General features: G+C 38.7%; 1 protein-coding gene and 1 long non-coding RNA gene across 2 annotated transcripts; both read right to left on the bottom strand.

Moving 5' to 3' along the window:
- Positions 1-3,973: 3,973 nt before the first annotated feature.
- On the bottom strand, positions 3,974-5,609 carry LOC130692839 (uncharacterized). The gene is made up of 5 exons (XR_009001577.1): positions 5,409-5,609; positions 5,052-5,344; positions 4,801-4,951; positions 4,594-4,724; positions 3,974-4,505 (listed from the first exon to the last, which is right to left on the bottom strand). It is a non-coding gene; the product is annotated as an uncharacterized LOC130692839 (long non-coding RNA).
- A 1,597-nt stretch (positions 5,610-7,206) lies between these two features.
- On the bottom strand, positions 7,207-11,871 carry LOC130692778 (uncharacterized). Its single transcript, XM_057515845.2, has 7 exons — positions 10,535-11,871; positions 10,353-10,467; positions 8,842-9,639; positions 8,451-8,781; positions 8,169-8,394; positions 7,849-8,106; positions 7,207-7,777 (listed from the first exon to the last, which is right to left on the bottom strand). Exons 1-7 carry the CDS (start codon positions 11,608-11,610, stop codon positions 7,246-7,248), a joined length of 3,336 nt encoding a protein of 1,111 aa, XP_057371828.1. The 5' UTR covers positions 11,611-11,871; the 3' UTR covers positions 7,207-7,245.
- Positions 11,872-13,188: the final 1,317 nt, after the last annotated feature.

Below are 13,188 nucleotides of genomic sequence, written 5' to 3'. Positions count from 1 at the left end.
CTTGTTTTAGGTAGAAATAATATATTTGAGTAATATAAAGTCGTTATTGCTTGTTGCGGTGTGAAAATAGTACACAATAACGACTTTGTATTACTATATAAGACAACATAAGCCAGGGCTTGTTTTTTAACCCAACTTTTACCGTTTATTACGTTTTATTCAAAAACTATGAGTTGCAGGAGAAAACAACCCTCATATTCATGATGTCCGTTCAATTCTGCATCGAAACCGTGTATTTAAAGCGAAATCTAAAATTTTGCCAAAATTGAAAAAGTGAGAAGGCTATAGCCTTCCCACTTTTGTCAAAATCTGAAAAAATCGAAATCTCTCGGAATGCAAAGAAAATCACACAGTATAACCCAATTTTAACGGTGATTCAGAAAAAGCCATTTGTTTTTTTGTCGTGTAAGCCGTTTTTGAAAAAATCGTCATTTAAAGATAAAGTCGGTCTTATTTTTTTAGTCGGGCTTATTTTTTTAGACCCAACTTTGACCGTTTTTTGCGTTTTATTCAAAAACTATGAGTCCCACGAGAAAACAGCCCTCAGATTCGTGATGCCCGTTCAATTCTGCATCGAAAACGTGTATTTAAAGCGAAATCTAAAATTTTGCCAAAAATGAAAAAGTAGGAAGGCTATAGCCTTCTCACTTTTTCAATTTTCGTCAAATCCTAGATTTCGTTAAAAATACATTATTCCGATTCGAAATTGATCGCTGATCACGAAAATAGGGTAAATTTTTATATTAGGCTTTTAATTTTTTAATTAACCATTAAAAAAATAGAAAGTCGGGCTTATTTTGTTGGGCTTAAAATTTTTCCATTTAAAAAAATAATGTAATTAAATCTAAATAACTATACATGATTCTGATTTGAAATTTAACAAAAAACACGAAAATGAAATTTGTTTTTACGTAGAATTCATGGTTTTTGAATAATCAAAGAAGTTTAATGTGTCACACTAGCGCTGTAGCGTACTGGCGCGCTAGTAATGGTTTCGATTCGCACACACATTAATTTTATATTTTAGATTACTCCAAAGCTATAAACTCTACGTAAAAAGAAATTCTATTTTCGTGTTCCTTGGTTAATTTTGAATCAGAATCATCTATAGTTATCTAGATTTAATGCTATTATTTTTTAATAGGAAAAAATTTTAAGCCCGACAAAATAAGCCCGGCCTTATTTTTTAACCAAACCATTACCGTTTTCTACGTTTTATTCAAAAACTATGAGGCCCACGAGAAAACAACCCTCATATTCGTGATGCCCGTTCAATTCGGCATCGAAAGCATGTATTTAAAGCGAAATCTAAAATTTTGCCAAAATTGAAAAAGTGAGAAGGGTATAGCCTTCCCACTTTTGTCAAAATCTGAAAAAAAATCGAAATCTCTCGGAATGCAAAGAAAATCACACAGTATAACCCAATTTTAACGCTGATTCAGAAAAAGCCATTTGTTTTTTTGTCATGTAAGCCGTTTTTGAAAAAATCGTCATTTAAAGATAAAGTCGGACTTATTTTTTTAGTCGGGCTTATTTTTTTAGACCCAACTTCACCGTTTTTTACGTTTTATTCAAAAACTATAGGTCCCACGAGAAAACAATCCTCATATTCGTGATGCCCGTTCAATTCTGCATCGAAACCGTGTATTTAAAGCGAAATCTAAAATTTTGCCAAAATTGAAAAAGTAAGAAGGCTATAGCCTTCTCACTTTTCCAATTTTCTTCAAATCCTAGATTTCATTAAAAATACATTATTCCGATTCGAAATAGATCGCTGATCACGAAAATGGGGTATAGTTTTATGTCAGGCTTCTAGTTTTTGAATTAACCGTAAAAAACAGAAAGTCGGGCTTATTTTAAAAGCTGGCCGAACATAAATTTCCAGCGGACGGGCACTGCAAGTTCACCAGCATCTAGCGGCTGAAATCAAAACTATTTTTTGACATTTGATTCTCATTGATTACTTTGTTGTTACGTTGAAAGCGTGTGTGTCAGTTTACTTCGTCGGAATAGCTTGTTGTTTTTACCTCCACCCCTATTATTGATGTGCAAATTTTACCCTGCTTCGTTACCAACACAAAATGTAAGCTGTTTGGCATAGAACAAGGTAATATTAACGTACTTTTGGAAAACCAGGTCTCATGTTGTATCATTCTGGATAAAGCCATTGTTACAAGCGTGGTAGCATTCATTTCTCAATGCAACAAAATATTTACAGTCTGTAACAGAAGATTTTAAGTTTATAGGCCAGTTTTTATTGGAATAAACCTTCAAGAAATTCTAACAAGATGTGCTATTTGCTATCAATGTTCCGCAAGAATTGGATCTCCTGTTTACTTTTTTCTGCTCATAACCGTATCTGTTTCACCATGGCCGTAATTCTGATGGCTATCAAATTAAGGGGATGGCTTGAAACATTTGCTTCCATTATTATGTGTGTGGTAGTGCTTTGAAGTGGTATACATGTCGTGCCTGAAAATTGAACTTTACGAACTTTGAAAGGCCATGTTATGTTCATTAGCTATAGTTTACGACTGAAACTATGCAGATCTTGTGTACTTTGTAAACGAGAACATAGTTCATTTTTTAAATTTTCGAAATTTTAACTTTCGGTATAACTTCCGGTTTGAAATTGCTTAATAACCCACTATCTGTTGGTCTGAATGGAAAAAGAACCACATTTTCGTAATCCTCGTGAAATTTGGGGTCGAATCCATGTGTCAGTAGAAGATACCCGAAAATCGTCAAAAATCGCAAATTTCCCTGAACTATAGTTCAGGAAAAATCGCGATTTTGGCCAAATTGGACTTTTCGCAAAAAACAGGTCAAAATAGGTCAGACACACTTTAAATTTCACGAGGATCACGAAAATCACATTCGTTTTGTTGTGGGTCCAGTATTTCTGGAGATATAGCCTACTTCCGGTCACTTCCGGTAATTTTTTTTTTCAACTTCGCAAAAACTAAAAAATGAACATTAATACGCCAATTATTTTAAGCATTTTGATCATATATGAAATGGTGTAGTGGCTTCTTTCGTGCTTGTTTTGTTATTTTACTGTTGGTTTATTGATGTACTTAGTTAACAGAGACTACTAGCATTATGTATCACGCTAATGGGAAGATATACCTGGTAAATATAGATCATAGCATGAAGATATACCACATACTATTATTTTAACCTTATCATGCACGGCCATCTGATGTACAGTCAGGTTTAAAAATAAGCCCGACTTTTTCTTATTTTACGTTACGCTGAATCGTATTAGCACGCTACGGGAAGTAATGTAATACTGATAGCTCTGAGGTAGAGCGTCTGACTATGGTGATAGAAAGTCAAGAGTTCGAGTCACGTCTGGACCCTATGTGCAAGAGGTTTGAGTCATGGGTCCCGCTGTAGACAATATTTCTTTGTACAAAAAAAGAATTACTCTATTGTATTTATAAGTGACATTCCGATACGGAAATATTAGATTGCGTTGGGACGCACAACAATATTATTACAAGTGCAAATAGGTTTCCTTCAAAAGACATGGAAAAATTGTTAGTTATTTTACAAGACTCATGGCTCTATGGTTGAGCATCGGCGTCGCACGCCAGAAGTCAAAGGTTCAATCCCTTAAAGAGTCAAAATGCAATGAAATAAATATAAATAACTCACAATGTTAAATACAATGTGTGTATACTATTCAATATCATTAATGCACTAATAGTTGTGGGATCTCCATGTAGTGAGATTGAAGTGCATCGTTCCATAAACAATAAAGTCATGTAACAACGAACAAAAACATACGAAATATTCTCCGATAATTGGAAACAGCAAAAATTGAAAGTATAACGTATACGTCAATCATTGCAACATAAACAAGGAAATGTTCACCATTGTGAAAGATGCAGAGCAACTCCATGACAGTAAAAACGATAAGATAAATAATTTTTTTTTTAAGAATTTTTATTGACAATATTCGGTACAATTTAAAGACTTGCAACTTTGAAAGGACAAAATAGTCGATTTCAAAGTTGCTGTCAACCAAGGTAGGGGGAGACACTACCTCAGTTGACTCACCGGGGAGATTACCCGGTGCGTGGCTAAGAGAAGCCGGAAGAAGAGCGAAGGTCGCGGACAAGCTTTTACGTGAGCGATTAACTGTTAATTCGGATTTTTGGGTAGCCCCCACAGCCCTCCAATGATATCATCGGACCATGAGAACATCCACGTCCCCTTTCCAGACAGCGCACTCACAACCGTTTACTGCTGATCACAGTAGGGGCATGACCCCCTACGGGCTTATTAAAAATTTAAGGGAAACGGGGCCACAGAAAAGAAGGGAGCCCAGATATGCACTTCAATTTATATAACTTTTAATACTTTGTTTTCGGGCGGCAGCAACGACTGAAGGTAATGGTCAGGAAGCATTTTTCCAAAGATCCTTCGGGCTTCCAACCCTTATCATTATGAAATTTGGTTCGACTAGATACCTCTTTTGATTCAGTATGATTCCTAACCTATTTAAAGAAAACGAAACATGAATCAATTTTTAAATGTTTGCCTATCAATACATATTCAATAAGGATCGGTGCAATCCTTCTTTACCTCTTGTTTTGGTGAACTACTGGTATTAACTGTATTCAGCTAATGGTTTGACAGACATAGTGCTTGCTTGGGTGGTAAGTTGACGGGCAGCGCAGAAACTAATCATTAAGCGACTACCTATTTTCTAATACCTATGCAAATAATACAATAAATGGAATTTTAATTAGTTGTAATCATGGGTTTCCAGGCACAAGGAAAGAGACAGACTTATTGGATGAGATGGTTCAAAATGTTCCAACTTCTTTCAGGACCCCTGCATCAGAATGACAGACTGAGGAGTTCGGATGTCGCAAAGGGAAATTGCCAATTTCGGTAATATACTTGATCTCTTTCATACTAGCCATGTAATCTAAATTTGCTGTACAATGAAACAAAGCAGTAAAATAATTCTGTATAAAAAATTTACAAAATTGCATTTGGTTACACCTATTCGGCTTTGTAAAGTGATACTAACTTACAACGTAGTCCTGTGAAGTTGGTCACAGGGCATGGCAAGCAGTACATTTTCTATATAAATTGAAGCAGTCTGATTCAAGAATGCTTCCATTGTCCAAACACACTGCATAGTGACTGATGGAACAGCAGAAAATCAGGATGTAGATTAACTAATTTTCCAGAAATAAGTGCTTTTGACGTTTGGAATTCTGACCAACTGTTTTTGCTGTTCACATTTTTCAAAATGTTGGGCACATACTTAAGGCCACCATAGCACAGAATTTTTTCCAGTTTTGCAAACATATCATCACAGCATCTATGAGGAATAGGGGAGGTTAAAAGTTTTCTTTCTTTAAAAATCTATTCATTTCATAACATACCGCGATGAGCTCTTCTTTTGTAATGGTCAGCCCTCTTTAAGTACTTGCATAAGTAATGCCTCACTTGGAACAGCTGAAACAAGCAGTTGTGATAAAAAAAAGTATCAGCACCACTGGCAAGAATGTAAACATGAAGACTTGTTATGGACAATATCTACAATTGGTACAAATGACAGATGGGGTGAAACCACAGTGTGACGAAATAGACTGACGACGTCTAGCAACCGCAAAGTACTGTACGCTACTGCGCTAGCATGATGCAGCAGAAAAATTTGGTATGTAGAGAATTACCTACAAATCTGACCGGGAGATGGCGAGAGCAGTGAAACAGAAAAAAGGCCGATATTTTTTTTTTGGGGGGGGTAAAACGGGTTGCCATAGGGAAACAGAAAAAAAGGCCGATATTTTTTTATTTGGGGTAAAACGGATTGCCATAGGCTATGGCGTATGGCAATACCCAAAATAAAAATAAAATAATTGGCCTTTTTTTCTGTTTTACTGGTATCGCTATCTACCGGTCATATTTCTAGTTAATTCTCTAGATACACTGACCGAAAAAAAATTTAAGCCCGACTAAATAAGCCTGACTAAATAAGCCCGACTTTCTGTTTTTTATGGTTATTTCAAAAAGTAGAAGCCTAATATAAAAATATACCCCATTTTCGTGATCAGCGATCAATTACGAATCGGAATAATGTATTTTTAATGAAATCTAGAATTTGAAGAAAATTGGAAAAGTGGGAAGGCTATAGCCTTCTCATTTTTTCAATTTTGGCAAAACTTTAGATTTCGCGTTAAATACATGGTTTCGATGCAGAATTAAACGGGCATCACGAATATGAGGGTTGTTTTCTCGTGGGACTCATAGTTTTTGAATAAAACATAAAAAACAATTAAAAAATAACGGGCTTATATTGTCGGGCTTAAAATTTTTACCTATTAAAAAATAATAGCATTAAATCTAGATAACTATAGATGATTCTGATTCAAAATTAACCAAGGAATACGAAAATGGAATTTGTTTTTACGTACACTTTATAGTTTTGGAGTAATGTAAAATATTTCAAGCCCGATTATCTAGGCCCATTTATAACTACAAATGTTACCGGTAGATGGCGATAGCAGTAAAAGAGGAAAAAAGGACAATATTTTTTATTTTTATTACGGGTTAAACGGATTGCCATAGATTTTGACAAAAGTTGGAAGGCTATTGCCTTCCCGCTTTTTCGAATTTTGGAAAATTACTTTTCTCTTACTTTTTCAAACATAGTCATGTTTGCTTACATTTCCTATGGTCCTTAAATAAATAAAACATAGAAACAAAATTTGTTTCATGACGTTCTTTTATTATCCACATTTAAAGTTCACGTCACAAATAATGAAACCGTAACCTCCAGTTATTACCTTTCTCAGTGTATTGAGAGAGATGTTAGATTTTCTATTAATAAGTTATTACTGAATCGAAATTGGGGGTAATCCGGCATTGTCTGACGAGGAAATTTTTTTGTCACGGATATTCAAATATTATACAGTGGCTCTATTTCGAATAACAGTCTAGCACGTAGGCAACAGATGCACCTGTCCTGTCTTTCCATTTTTATACACAGGTCCTCCTACCCAATAATTATCCAACCATAATCATTTCACTGATTGCATAGCAATGTTGAATATAGGCCTTGGCTTAAGTATTCAACTTTGCATACAAAAATTCACCCCAAAGACAATATTTGGCGATAGTTTAAATATGTTGGCTTTTGCATCGTCATTAAGCAAAATCGGGCGAAAACATATCTTGGAAAAAGTGAAAATGACAACACAAAGAAAGGAAAGAACTCCCTCAAGATATAATATACTGTTGTGGCATGGCTTCCTCAAAGGAAGGCCCATGATATCGGTACGAATTCTTCCATATTTCGGCGTAGACAATGGCCGAGTGGAAACGGTAGAAAATGCAAAGCGGTAGAGTGATGCGCTGCACGATGGCCCAAGGGAGGAAACCGTAAAAATTGAGCTGGACCGGATTGGCCTCGACTTTTTGCATTTCAAATGTGTAGACCAGCCACAGAGTTAAATTGGTGATCAACAAAAAAGTGACGGCTTGTCGGCCGGGTTTCTCTCGGTCCTGCTCCATTGTGTTGACTCGTCGTCTAGACATATCCGAAATGAAGAGCATCTGCATAGTTACTTCAACTACTGACAGGAGGCCGTTGATGAAGACCAAGACGGGCGGCTCGTCCGTCTCTTGATTTGCAAATGCTCCAGCAATCATGGAGAAGACGGAGTACGCAAAAATACCCAGGGCAGAGACGCGAAGTAAAATGCTGCCCAGCTCTTCCATATGTTCGGAATGGAAATGGAGATGTCGGGCTCTATGTTTTTAAAAAGGAAACGATAAATTAATCGAGTATGCAAAAAAAAAAATGTTTAACATAAAACTGACCTGTAGGAGCCAATTGCCATGGCACAGAGTGAGAAAACAAGTAGCGACAAATGAGCCGAATCGGCCAAAAACAATCCTAGACGATGAAATTGCCGTTGTGGTGCAAATATGAAGAAGAGGATAAGACAGAGAAGGGCGGCCGTCAAGACAAAAAGGCCCATAAAAAGACCTTTTGAAGCTCCAACACAGTCAACTCTCAATTGACGAGATTTGCTGTTCCAGGTTGAATCCTCATTGTCATTCTCCTCTGTCTTGTACCTGATGTTACACAACATTTCATTAAAGGTGTACTTTGTCGATGAATTTAACAAATTTAATACTTTGGGTTGAGTCCTATGTTAGCCCAAATGACGTAGAGGACACCAGCACCAATGAGGGAATACTCAATTAAGAAGGGATAGAGAAAGGGTGCCGCTTTCATAATGAGTTCGCCGAGGAAAATATGGCGCCCACACGAGACATTACCCGTCAATTCCCATAAATTTGTTTTTTCCTTACTCTTGACTTCGATAGCAGCGCTGAGCGCTTCGGCCAGAGTATCGTTGACTAGCAATAGAATGTTATTAATGTAAACTTTTTTCTATGAAATGACTCAATTTTACCAAATTCGTAAACTGATGCACTTCCATCTTCTTCGCTACCGACTGCCGCAGCAACAGCTTCAGCCACGTGATGAAGAAATGCTTGTGTATCAGCTGCAGCAGCCGACGCTTCATGTTGTGCCGCTGCTGCCACGGCGGCAGCACTAGATGAGGCCACATGTTGATGTTGGGTCATGTGCAATTTTTCGGCCTCATTCGGGTGATGGTCATAATGATGATTGATCTCTTTGAGCGATTCTCGAACAAGCGTCCGCATCCAAACGCACACGTTTGTCGCCAGACAGTGCATTAATCCAAAACGGGCAATCGCTTTGAATTTGTGTATGTTCAGCTATATATAATGAAAGGTTTTTGAGCAAAGACAAATGTATGGAAAAAAGAATGGAAATACCCTAGCTGATATGAAGATGAAATACATTTGGAGGAACACAAATGCGGCATGGAGGACAGGATTAAGTCCTCGCAGTAGAGCGAAACAAGGTGAATCACTGGGTACTTCGAGAAAGGCCCCAAATTCCAGTCCGTCATAAATCATGGTGCCCAATCCGAAAGCTACGGCACCAGCTCTAAGGAAAAAACTGCCATGGCTGTGTTCATTGTCTGAAACTTTCAATTTCTTGATCTTGCTGCTGCTGCTTGTTCCATTCATACTGCTACCGCTATGATGATGGTGAATGCTATTTCGACCGGTTTCACTACTGGGGATGACGACATTGTCGCTGTTCATTGCGTATGAAACGATTTCACTTGGCGACTCGTCAACCAAATTGAAACCGACCGACGACGGTGTCCATTGCAGGTTTTTACTCGGTCCAGGCAAATTTGGTGATTTGAATGAGTCATGATTACTGTTTTCATTGCCAATTTCTAATGCTAAATTATTAACACCGTCACCCGTTCGACTGAACCTCCTTCTTTGGCTCCTGATCCCAGTAATGAAACGATTGAGGGTCGACGTACTGGCAATGGCTTCTGTTTCCATGGCGATCGAAGCACTTCTGCTACTGCGGTAAGAGCCTTGAATATCCTTCTCGTGTTCAGCAGACGACGTTGCCATTTGAGCACGTCTTAATTTACTCATTTTACGTAATCTTCTTTTTTCCTCTTTTCTCCTCTTCGAGCGTAACAAATAGCCGAAAACGTAGAGGAAGAATAGGATCGACATCGTGTACAAGTATGTGAAAAATCCCTATAGGAGTAAAGGAGATAAAAAAAAACATAATTCGTGAAATGCCTTTTCGAATCGTGGCTGACAAAAAAAAAAAAGAAATGTTTTGTAAACATTTCTTGGAAATTTGAAACGAAATCAAAACTGGATCATTTCAGCCCACTCTAATAGTGCCGACACGCACAAATGTGATAATCTCCATGTGAGGCTATGCGAAAGTAAATAATATTAGAAACGTGACTGGATATCTATTTTTTTTTCCTTTGTTTTCCTCTTTATAAAATTGTTATACGACCCTACCATTAAAGAGCGACAACGATCAACTTGTCGACTTTGGTGATTCGACGAATTTCGCGAATATTTAATAAGCCATTACGAATGCCTAGAGGCAGTAGGGTGGATATTTTCACTTTCTATGATCATGCTAGTCTGGCCAAAAATGATGAACTCGTTTCAAGCAAAATGGGCGACTTCGTGGCCCAAGCAACCGTACATAGCTAAACGAACAAAGATTTCTAAGTGATTATGCATGTGGGCCAGTGGTTTAGATTTTTTTTCGTTCCCTTAATTCTGCGGGTGCACACGAATCATGACGTCATGAAACGGGTTGATCTATTTGTTAGTTGGCGTTGATAGAAAGAAGCCAATTATAATATTAGTAGAAAGTGAACATCTAAATTGAGTGTTATATAATTTTTGAAAAGGCATCAAGTGCCAAACAGACAAAAAATTACCTCGAAGTAGAGAAATGGGACGTTGTGAGTAACCACCTCTGACAGTGCAGCCACGATGCAGACGACAATTAACAACTGGGCGTATGTGGAACTACCTGCGATGAATAGCGACGTCCTATTGCAAAACAAACAATTAAAAATTAGATTCATGCAAAACCAAAAATTAAATGTTTTGCCCAGACCATCCGTCCTTGTGGTACGGCGTGGCATGCACCAAAGGAGCCGACAAGGTGGCTTCAGTGCTGGTTGTCATGGTGGTGCACGTGTATCCCGAGCATTGAGAACCTGCCCAGCTGTTGGCCGATCCGAAGCGCCGATTGCGATCTATGGTCGTGGCCATGTGATTGGGATGGCTGTTGACGGACCCAGCACCGGCCAAAACCAACGAATCTTGACTCCTTCCCATTCCATAAATGTGTTGGCGTGACGGCTGGTGCAAACGCTGCGGCCTCACGCTGCCATGGGTGCTTTTACAGGCGTCCGAATGGACGGTGGTGACGGACGTCGATCGCGGTGGTACCATGACAATGAATTGCGGCTCCTGTTGTGGCGATGTGGGTTGTTGTGGTTGTTGTCCATTTTGTTGTGCTGCTGCTGCTGCTGCTGCTGCGAATGGCTGCGCTTGCAGAAAAGTTTGTTGCATCGAATGCAAAATGGAAAAAATGCGATTGATTTTCCGTTCGGGATGAGTCGACGTCGAAGAAATTGATGATCGTGGCGACGAAGTGGACGACCTTTGAGAGAAAGATTTGGGTGACGAAGAACTGGACGACGACATGGATGAGACGGCAGACGATGAGCTGCTGCTAACTGACGAAAAAGAAATCAAACTTGCCGTCCTGGAGACGGTAGGATGATCATAGCCGTCAATCGACGAAACGGATTGCAAAGGTTGATGTTCACCGTAATTGCTGTCAACTGGAACGGGCAATTGAGGACGATTATTAGCACCACAAGAATATTGATGACTGACTGGTGATTCTTCAGAGCAAACTTGAGTCAACGTCAAACGACGTGATTTCTTGCGACTACGACCGACCAAACTCGATCGTCTCGATGGGATAATTGACGATGAATGTGTCGATGAAGAGACGATAGCAGCTCCAACAGCACTATTGATAATGGAATTGAAATTGTCGCTAATGTTACTCAATTTCTTGGTCAAAGATGCTTTCCGATCAGTCGATGATGGTGGCACAGGTTCTTGATTGGCGACGACACTAATTGCCACCTCGCACGGCAGCAGCTCTTCATTCATGTTTAGGCATGTGACTTTGGCTTAGGACATTCGATGCACGAATTGGTTGAATCAACAGTGAATCCTTTAGTCGTTTGTTGTTTAACAAATGCCAATGGTTGCTGTCGGGTAAAGGACACATGCCACTCGACGAATGTGTTCGTTGTGGGCTGATGGAACACTTGTACGTTGTGTGTACGTTGTCTTGGAATCACACTTGGAACCACACTGCAGAGGGTTGGACAGACACACGATCCAGTGAAAAGATGGCGATCTACTGGACTTGAAGCGGTACTTTCCGGTCCTCATATTATATAAAATGTGGCCCAACAATCGAGAGTCAATGCCACACAGGGCAATCCAGTTCTAGAGCGCTCGTGTGTGTTCACTTTTCGTGTCTTTCTCTCCGTGTATGTTGCTTGTCTTGAAACAAAAACAACAAATCCATGGTTTTGCCACTAGAGAGAGAGAACAGGCACGAAACTTTCTCATTTTCGTCTTTCTTTGCGCCATTTTTTTGTAGGCCGGCGTGGTTTCACCTTGAAAAATCACCACACATAGCACAATAAAACATCGTATGATGTGCTCTGTATATGGCTTCGTGGTCATCATAATAACGGAAGTTTATTATTTTCTGCTTTCGTTAAAATTTCCAGGTAAAAATGATGGGTACCTCTAAAGTAGGTCTAGGTTGCACTCTACCTCGGTTGGGTACGATTCTTCGTCATCGAGGAAGACCCAACAGCGTTGACAATGCTTAAAAAAAGTAAAGCGCTCGTTTTGTCATAAATAATGCAGGTATTGTTTGAAAAAGACAAAATAAACAAGTTTGCTTGAGCTAAACCCTTTCTTTTCTGCATGAATCAATAAAGACAAATAGAGAAACAAATACATCAATCAAAATTCAAAACGTACCGGGTTTTTCCTCACTGCTGCTGTTGCGAAACAGAACACAAAAAAAGGTGAAGACAGCTGATTCCGTTCCATATTCAAATAGGCAATAACCTTGAGACACGCACATTACAAGCTTATTTGCTATCCATCGACGAAATCAACATGTTCAAACAATGCAATTATAGCAACGTTGCATTGCAAACCACATTTGCGTTATCCCTTATCTTGCTGATGCTGATTCTGTTCTTCTGAACAAATAAGTTCGCCACTTCGACTTAGAAAGTGTTAGCTTTATATTGCTAGTGTAGTGTTCACATTCCAAGTTTGCAGCATTTAATAACGATAATCAATAAAAGCGGAAGGAGTCTGTAATTACTAGTAATCCAGGTCAATAGGAAAAAAAATTTCTTTCCTCCAACGTTTGCCGTTGGTGACTAAACCAATGATAGGACGTGTCCTAGAGAGTTTCATAGCCTCTAGATTATTTTTTTCTTCTTTTTAAATTTGATGCATTCCCGTGCAACTATACTTATTAAGGACATTTTAATTAGTATGCACAGTTAAATGGACCGCTTCGTCAGGCCTTGATGATCGCGACCACGATCGAGTCCATCACGTCTACAAAATTGCAGTTGGTTGACAATGTATGCTCGGCCATCAAGGACTTTACCACATCCTACAAGCATCCGCTTAAAAGTATTGCAT

The sequence above is a fragment of the Daphnia carinata genome, chromosome 3 (assembly GCF_022539665.2).
Source record: "Daphnia carinata strain CSIRO-1 chromosome 3, CSIRO_AGI_Dcar_HiC_V3, whole genome shotgun sequence".
Lineage (NCBI taxonomy): Eukaryota > Metazoa > Arthropoda > Branchiopoda > Diplostraca > Daphniidae > Daphnia > Daphnia carinata.
Note: the sequence above shows the minus strand (reverse complement) of the source record. Positions and strands in the feature narration are given on the sequence as shown.